General features: G+C 34.0%; 1 protein-coding gene across 1 annotated transcript in view; it reads right to left on the bottom strand.

The window, feature by feature from the left end:
- FKTN (fukutin) overlaps positions 1–9,958 on the bottom strand; it is a 40,956-nt gene that overhangs the window by 20,520 nt on the left and 10,478 nt on the right. The window contains exons 2-4 of the mRNA XM_008589486.1: positions 7,769–7,954; positions 3,145–3,204; positions 223–426 (exon numbers count right to left, since the gene is read on the bottom strand). Coding sequence (XP_008587708.1) covers positions 223–426; positions 3,145–3,204; positions 7,769–7,873 — 369 coding nt within the window. The 5' untranslated portion in view covers positions 7,874–7,954. The remainder of the gene's footprint in view (positions 1–222; positions 427–3,144; positions 3,205–7,768; positions 7,955–9,958) is intronic.

Below are 9,958 nucleotides of genomic sequence, written 5' to 3'. Positions count from 1 at the left end.
AGCCATCAACCTTTCAACCTTGTGTTACACAAGAAAAATAAATCTCCTATTTGCTTTAGTTGTTATTAATTGTATTCTGTTACTTATAGTGGAAAATATTCCTGACACAATTTATAAAACGTTTTAAGAAAATTTCAAAATGTCTTACATCTTAAACTGGTTTAATCCCATACTACTTTGTGAAAAACACCTATTCCATTATTTGAAAGCAAATCATCCTACCTCATTCTTCCATAGGTGATACTGTAATGCAAATGCAGTGAAGTCTCTTGGAACACAGAAAAACTTGCATTCTGAAGTGGAGCCATAAGAAATATTTTTGATTTGTTCAAAGTTTTTATTAATCAATTCCAGAATCAAAGGATCGATAAGGAACACTGGTACATTCTGGCTGGATGTTAGCATAATAAATTTTTTAACTGCACGCTGTTTGAGAGGAAAAGAATCCCCTTAATTCAGTTAAACCAATGCAACTTATTTTATTAAATTTTTATTCATCAATTTTATAAGAATGTTTGGTGTGTTTACATGCTTACTGCTGTGCTTTAAAAAAACAAACAAACAAACAAATAGGATATACGATCCTTGGTCTCAAGAAGCACACAATCTTCTAAGGAAGACAAATAAATATTCACAATACAATGTCAAATATGCTATAATAAAAATACATACAACATATTAAAAGTCCAGACCTGTAAGCTATTTTATAATTAAACATAAATCAAAAGGATAAGAAAATCTTGACAGAGGAAGAGGTATCTAAGATGAAAACTTTAGGCTTACAAATTATTCTCTTGGTATTAGCTAAATCTTTTCAAGCAAAAAAGAAAACATCAGATCTGTCAGATTTTAAAAATCAGTCATGACAACCTTTCAAAACCAAAAATCAATTGTGTGTGCCACTTTTCTTCGTATTTGTAATGCTGCTTAACCTTTCTAAGCAAAAGACTCAGACCAAAATACAGTCCTGCTTGATCATTCCATATATAGTTTGATTTTCTATTAATATTGCAATATTTTTATTTTATTTTATTTTTGGCAGCTGGCCAGTGTGGGGATCTGAACCCTTGACCTTAGTGTTACAACACTGCGCTCTAACCAACTGAGCTAACTGGCCAGCCCTGCAATATTTTTAAATATAATTCCTCTGTCCAGTAAGTAGTGTCCTCTACTGAAAAAAAAAATTTTCAAAATTAGAATGAAAACAGACTAAATCACACTCAGGAGTAAATAATACCCAAGAGTGGCAAAGATAAACAGAATAACTGATACATATTGTTGCTTAAAAGCATACTTCAATGAAAGTAATAAAAAATTTAAAGGAATGTTTGCCCATCAAAAAGGTGCTTCATGAAATTAAGAATAAATTAGTATTCACAAAATAAGAAGAAATTTCTAAAAACATATACAAGATAAATAAATACACAGGATATTAAGAATTTTAAGGAAAAAGAATGAGATAAAACTAGAAATCAGTGTTTTGTTTTTAGTTTACTATTATGCAAATTCCAAGAATATAATAATCTCAGCTCTAGAAGGATTTACTATCCCTTAGTGGGAAAGACAGCTAAGTAAAAAAGTATGTCAAAAAATTCAACAAGAAGAAATTTCTAAAAACATATACAAGATAAATAAATACACAGGATATTAAGAATTTTAAGGAAAAAGAATGAGATAAAACTAGAAATCAGTGTTTTGTTTTTAGTTTACTATTATGCAAATTCCAAGAATATAATAATCTCAGCTCTAGAAGGGTTTACTATCCCTTAGTGGGAGAGACAGCTAAGTAAAAAAGTATGTCAAAAAATTCAACAATTTAGAGGAAATGGATAAATTGCTGAAAAACTTAAAACTACTATGAGATGAAACAGAAAATCTGAATTGCCCTACTAATTAAAGAAACTGAATTTTTTTTCTTTAAACTGCTCTCAAAACAACAGGAAAAAACTCCAGATGCAGATGGTTCACTGGTGAATTCTACCAAAGTTTTTAAGGAGGAATACCAATTCTACAAAAGCTCTTTCAGAAAACTGGGCAGGAGGAAATATTTCCTAACTGATGTTATGAGGCCAGTTTAATACTTACAGCAAAACCTGACAAAAACATTACGAAAATAAGAAAATTATAGACCATGATCCCTAATGAACATAGAAGCAAAAATACCTTTAGAAAATCAATTCAAGTAATTAAAAAAAAAAAAAAAAAGAGAGAGACACAGTGATACTTCTAGAGTAGATAGCTGAGGAGCCTGATAATAGGATATCCCAGACTTTACTTTTTAAAAAGTAGTTCGAATCTAAGTGGTGTCAGCAATGACCTAAAATGATCACTACTTGGTGATCTGAAAATCCACTTTTGGGCTAACAGGTTAGCTCAGTTGGTTAGCGCACAGGCTTATAATGCCACAGTCGTCACAGGTTCAGATCCCCTAACCGGCCAGTTGCCAAAAAATAAATAAATAAATAATGAAGAAAATCCACTTCTAATCTAAAGCCTTCCATATCTCTGGTTACAGAGAAGCCAAAGATTGCAGTATATCCACAGGAAATACCTGATCATTTCCATAATGTATAATAACAGGATAAATGTAATTTTTTTATTAGTAATCCAGCACTGTTTTTTATTCTAAATTTAGTTAGAAAAAGGGTAAGAAAATATATTTCATAAATGTACAGGCTCTGAAATTTGTAAAACAAAACAAGGCCACACTGCTAATTTCCCCTCATCTTATAAAGGGAACATGTTGAATAGGTTTTTATTCCTAATTATTAATTTTTCCTTATTCATAGTTCAACTCTGATTCACACATTCATTTACTTAGGAAAGCACCATAGCTCATCGAATGAGAGTTTTAGACACAGACAGAATCTGGATTCAACAATTTATTAGCTAACTAACTTTAACATCTCTAAGTGAATTGAGAATAACAATACTGACTCCTTAAGGTTTCCATAAGACTAAATGAGATATGGCATGTAAAGCACTAGGCATTCGGCCTGCTCCTTCCCTGCCACTACCTACCCGCCTCTTGCCCCCCCCCAAGGTAATTATTACTGTCATCATTCAACAAATACTTATAAAGTATATAAACACACGAACTAAATGAATACTGTAATTGAGGAATTCCTTGATTACTGTACATACCCACTGTGTGTTGTCAAATCCAATTTGGCTTGCTCTGGATTTTGATAAACCAGCTCCATTCTAGGAAGGTAACAAAAGAACATTTTACTATTCAAAGGCCAATATGCAACATTACATTGAGAATAAGCATGAGATTCAAACTATTATTAGCTTATAAACCATTAAAAAGCATATCCAAATACCTATTTTCACACAGTCATGAGCTAAGAAGTCTACAATTTTATAATAGACCTAAATATTTTTAAAACATTATTTAAAAAATAACTCAATGTTTGAAATTACGGTGCATATTAGGAAAAGTATGGACACGGGAACCGTCTGTAAAATGAAAGTAATAATGCCTACTTTGCAGGATTGTTAGGATTGGTGTTATAAGACTGTGCTCTAACAACCCAAGATGGAAAACACTGACTGACTGCAGTAAGTTAATTAAGTTATTAAACACAGCAAAGTTTATATGGCCAACATCTCTGAACCAATTAATTTCCATCAATGAATAGCAAACTCTTTGCTATCTGTTTGGAATTAGGGTTTGTCTGTTTAGCTCTATATCCCTTACCTCAGTTTATTTCCACACACCAAATTAATGTTTGTAGACCTTGGCCAAGTAATAATAATATTTATTAAGCAGCTCATAAGTGTCAAGTACTGTGTTTGACTCTTCCATATATAAATTATGTATTCTCATATACCCCTCACAACAATCACACACTCAAGGGCAGGGACCAAGTCCAATCCATCTTTGCATAACCAGTGCCTGGCATAGTGCTTGGTAATTAGTAAATGCTTAACAGAGGATTGTTAATTGGAGGGAGAGAAGAAGCAAGGGAAGGATGAATAGACTGAGTAATTAAGGTACAGCCAGAATTGATCTCTCCTCACAAGCTCTACAACTTAGCCAATAACATTTTAACACTAAGAGATGTTTGAGAAAAAACAACAAAGAGGTAGTGTTGTAATCTTCAATCTTGAGGGGAGATTCACAAACTCTGTAATATAGCCAGCCACTTGTTGCTCAAAATAGCCCTACACTACTAGTAGACAACGCTGAATTTCTGAATTGTTTAATTTGTTGAGTTTGGGATAAGTAAGTTTCTAGTGAGCTAGCAGATTATTTTCATAATAGCTTTATTGATATATAATTCACATACCATAAAATTCACCCTTTTAAAGTATACAATTCAGTGATATTGAGCATATTTAGAGTTGTACAACTTTCACCACTATCTAATTGCAGAATATTTTCATCACTCCAGAAAGAATCATGTGGCTATTATTAGTAATCACTCCCCATTCCTTCTCCTCCCAGCTTCAATCATAACACTAATCCTATGGATTTTTTCCCTATGGATTTGCCTATAGTGGACATTGCATAAAAATGGAATAATATATGGCCTTTTGCACCTGGCTTCTTTCACTTGACATAATGCTTCAAGGTTCATCCAACTGTAGCTTGTGTCAGTACTTCATTTCTTTTTATAGCTGAGTAATACTCCATTATATAGTCATTCATTAGTTGATGAACATTTGAGTTACTTTCGCTTTTGGCTATTATGAATAATGCCATCACATTCATGTTTTATACTCACTCCTTTGCATATACTCACAACTTGCCTCTATCTGACCTCATTTTACTTGTTCAGCAAAAATTCAACTCTCCACTTATTCTTCACCTGCACCTATAAAGCTAAACATGGCTGCTGACTGGTGTCACTTTAAATTCATGACCATTAGCCTCATGTGGGGCCTTAATTCTGCCCAGCAATCATCCTGCATTTCTCGTCTATTAACTCTCTCATTCTCCTAGATGACTTTTTGTGCTCTTTTCGCTTTCTAACACCTGCTCCCTGTCTTATCTTTCAACTTATGGCATTGCTCATATTTCACAGAGCAAAAAGAGTAGAGAAAAATTTTCAAAAGCTCCCATTATATCTTCCTACCTACTAGAATTATATCAATGTAATCTGCCTTCCCTCCTGAAGTAACAGATGAACTTGCCTGCATTCCTATCTAAATCCAACCTCTCCACTTATGTACTAAATCCCATTCCCTCTTGCCTGGCCAAAGACATTGCTCCCACAATTTTTCTTTCTCTGATGGATCATTCCCATTAGTATACAAACATGGTATTATTTCTCCCATTTTAAAACAAATAACTAAAGTGACAAATAAGATCCTCTCAACTCCTCTTTTCCCAACAAATAATTTTCTGTCCCCCTTTACAGCAAAACTTCTAATAGGTTTTCTTCTCTAATTGCCTCCAATTCCTCCTCTCCCATGAACTCACCTGAGTTTAAATTCATTCTGTCAAGCGTTCATCAAGATTACCAATGACCTCCACATTGCCAAGTCCAATGGTCAATTATTAGTCCTTATCTTATTTGACCTATCAAGAATTGTTGATAACTTCTGCCTCACTGAAACACATCAATTCACTTGGCTCTCAGTATCCCCGTACTTCTGGTTTTCCTGCTATTTCTCTCTGGCTATACCTTCTTAATTTCAGTTATTAGTTCTTTCTACCTCCCTGACATATTGAAGGGTCTCGAAGTGAAGCTCAGATCTTGAGACTTTCTCTCTCTTTTTTAAATGTGTTCACTTCCTTTGTATCTCATCTAGTCTTACAGCTTTAAATACCACCTATATGCTTACTACTCCCAATTTATACTCCCAATCCATACCACCCATTTGAACTCCAGAGTTACATATTCAATTATTCACCTTCTTCATTTGGATGTCAAACAGGCACCTCAAACTTAACATGTACAAAAAAATTCCTGATCTTCACCATCCCTCAAATTTGCTCTTCCCAGTCTTTCCCATTTCAGTAAGCAGCAACTTCCCCCTTTCAATTACCTAGGCCAAAAATACCTAGTGTTATCCCTGACTCTTTTCTGTGTTTCATACCCGAAATCTAACCCATTGATAAATCCTTTCCATTTCTCACCAACTTGAGCACCATTAATAATCAAAGACAACACCATCAATAGTGTTATCCCTGACTCTTTTCTGTGTTTCATACCCGAAATCTAACCCATTGATAAATCCTGATAGTTATGCTTTCCATTTCTCACCAACTTGAGCACCATTAATAATCAAAGACAACACCATCAGAAAAATAAAAAGAAATAAGAATAAAAAAAGAAATAAAAAGAACCAATAATCATATGGAAAGATGTTTAACTCCGTTAGCAATCAAAGAAATGACCGCTAATGGAGTTGAATATCTTTTAGCTTTGAAAATAGAGACAATAGGATCTACTCATTTTGCTAAGGTAGGTAAGTTATTTAACATCTCTCCATTTATAAAATGAAGTCTAATAACCCTCATGTAATAACGCTGCATAACAAACCTCCCCAGTCTTACAGCTGGCAAGCATTTGTTTTCTCCTTCACAAATCTGTGCATCAGCTGGGGCAGCTATGCTTTGGTTTGCTCCATACATTTCATTCAGGGCCTGGGATGGAAAGGCAGTATCTGCCCAGGGCATGTTCTTCTCTTCTCCTGGCAGGTCAGGGGAGCACAAAGACCAAATCAAATCACAACAGACCATTTGAAGCCTCTGCATATGTCTGTTAACATTCCACTCACCAAAGCAAGTATTATGGAAAAGCCTAACATCAATAGGGCAGGGAAGTATACTCCCCTTTAGCTGGGGAGAGACGGGAGTAACTCTTTCTGAAGGATAACTCTAACTATGAAATGAGGATAAAAAAATAAAAATAAGAAACATATTTTCCCCAGGGTTGTGTTTAGGGTTAAACCAAGCATGGAAAGCATCTAGTACAATTCTCAATAAAGTAATATTACTATAATAACCCCCAGTGAGAGTATTTGGCAACTTTTAACAATTCAAAACTTTCTCAACTTTGGGATTCCTTATCAAGACTACAAAAGTATATTCCATATGTATACAAAAGTATATTCTGAAGAGAAGCTATTAGTTTCCAAATCATTTTCTCTACTTTTTTATTCCTATACATATAGGAAAAGCTAACTTAAACCATTACGCTTCCCTGGTAGGTACTAAAGTAAAATATATACTGTATTAAAATAGATTAATTTTTTTTTCCTCTTTGTCTTTTTTCGTGACCGGTAACGGGATCACAACCCTCGGTGTCGCGCCTGTACCACGACTGGCAACGGGATCACAACCCTCGGTGTCGCGCCCACACCACGCTCAACCAGTGAGCGGACCTGTCTCTATGTGGGATCCGAACCCTCGGCGGGAGCGCTGCTGCGCTCCCAAGTGCTGCACTTGGCCAGCCCTAAAATAGATTAATTTTGATATTTTATCAAAATTATTTATCATTGAGTTCATTTAAATGAGGAATAATATACTGAGCAGAAAAATAATTTTTACATAACTATATTCGAAAATTTCAATAGATTAAACATCACTAAAACCTGGTACCTTTACTTTAGTGTGTTATTACAATAACACTTAACTGCAATTTTGAATTGCCTGCCACACCCCCCAAAGATGAGAATTTCAGTAAGAAATGTTTCTGCAAGAACTTGAAAAACCATGAACAATTTTACGTATTGCAAAGGAGAACTATGTTAAGAAAATATACAGCTAAAAAGAAGTCAAATGATGAGAAAGGAGGAAAAAAAAAATTACCTTTGTTGATAAATAGTGCTTGTAGTAGTACAACTGAAAAAGCAGAAACACTGAACTTGTCAATGTTAATACAGCCAAAATCACGTTCTTATTGATTCTACTCATTAGTCTGCGGTGCTCACTTGGTTGATTTTTGAAAGTAACCCAGTTGTTTCATCTTTTTGGATAGGAAGATAATCTTGTTTTCTGTGAACAAAAAGATATTTCTAAAGAGACAAAAACCTATTTTTAATTTTTTACCTCTAATTACCAGCAACAGAGCAAAAAGTTATGTAAAGTTCCACAGAACATTCTTAGACCTCGTAATTTCCTATCCCAAAGAAACAATCAGATGAGACATCAAAGATGAAAGAACAAAAATGTTTGTCATGGCATTCTTGACAAATGCTAATAACTAAAACTATAAACAGGATATTTATAAAAACTGACCAACAGAGATTGGTGGAGGCTTCTTTTCCAGAGTTTCTGATTCAGTAGATCTGGAGAGGGACCTCTGAATTTACATTTCTGACAAGTTCCCAGGTGATGCTGATGCTGCTGACCATGCTGAGAACCACTTCTACAGAAGAAATTGAGAAAGTTTTTGATCAAGAAACATGATTTGTATGACAGTTCTGTTGTTTCTTGAGTTTTTTTGTGTGTGTAATCTAGGATGTGGTCAGTTTTTATAAATGCCTTATGTATGTTTTTAGTTTTTTGCAGTATAAAGAATGACATGATAAACATTTTTATTCTTTCATCGTAGGTCCCATCTCTGATTATTACTTTAGGATAAGTGACTTAATATAGTTCTACTTCTTCCTACCTTGTCTCCACTGTTTGATTTTTGTTAAATATATTTAGTTCTTCACATATTTATCTTTATTCCTTCTTACTTGATGTTTAAGCTTTATGTCTTTTGTTCTCCAGCTACAAAAGAAGAAATCAGCAAATTTATACTACTTTCTGCCTTCTCTCCTCTTTCAATCCTGACTTTTATTAGTTATTTCTACTTTGTTATAGTTCTATTCTATTCCATTACTACAAATCTCAGTTATTTGGGTCTTATTGTTACAGTGTTCCCTCCAATCCTCTTGCTATATAACATCTCTGTTCATATACTGCATGACTGATATTTATCTTCCTGCAGATTATCAAAAAGAACTTATGGGTACTACTTACCTTGAGTTCTCGCATTGTTTGAAAATAGTTGTCAACTGGCAGTTTGGCTTTGAGATCACACTTTCTTTCTCCTGATGACTTATAAGCTTTGTACCATTGTTCTGTAATGCTAAATATTCCCTTGACAATATCTGATTCTCCAACCCCTCCCCCATAGGTAACTTCATATTTTAAATAGGATCTTTTTCAAAGGATGCATTCCTTACCTGTGAAATCCAATTTATTTTAAAACTAAGGTTATGTAATAACGTTGATGACTACATATTAGGTTTTCCTCAATCACTGTGTATCCTTTCAATCTGTAAAACAAATTCCTTTTTTTGTGGAAAGTTTTCTTAAGTTATATGTTTGAAGATTTTTCTGTTACAATGTTGAATTCTACAATTAAGTATTTATCTCCTTTCATTCCCATTTAACTTCGTTCAACTTTCAAAAGCCTGTCATCATCATCATAGTTTTCAACAATGTGAAGTATTTATCTCCTTTCATTCCCATTTAACTTCGTTCAACTTTCAAAAGCCTGTCATCATCCTTTACTGAGTTTTCAACAATGTTAATTTACCTTTTTGCTTCCAATATGGCTTTTATTTCTCTGATTTTGTCTTTTTTTATCCTGGGCTCTGCCAGATTATGCTTCACCATATACTACTCTCTTACTATTTCTTCCTAGCTCTTGAGCCAATTCACTTTGTCTCTTATTTTAAAGAAGTAATTGTTTCATTAAACTTGTTAGGCCAATATGGTTTTCTCAAGGTTTGTCACTTGATTTCCCTGTTTCTTTTTTTCTTTCTCCTTGTACCATTTCTGTATGGATACTGTACTGAATTCCTTTTTGTTATTATTTATCTTTGAATGACTTGAGCTCCCCCTGGATCAGTTACCTGCAGGAGGACTGTGGAAGGAAGAAACAAGGCTGTGTTTTAGACTAGAAGGTAGTTTCTCTAATATACAAGAAAGCTCTTTCTTTTTTTTTTTTTTTTCCTTTTTTTGTCTTTTTTCGTGACCGGCAAGGGATCGCAACCCTCAGTG

This window comes from Galeopterus variegatus, unplaced genomic scaffold (assembly GCF_000696425.1).
Source record: "Galeopterus variegatus unplaced genomic scaffold, G_variegatus-3.0.2 Scaffold5468, whole genome shotgun sequence".
In the NCBI taxonomy this organism is placed as follows: domain Eukaryota; kingdom Metazoa; phylum Chordata; class Mammalia; order Dermoptera; family Cynocephalidae; genus Galeopterus; species Galeopterus variegatus.
This window is presented reverse-complemented; position numbering and strand designations above follow the sequence as displayed.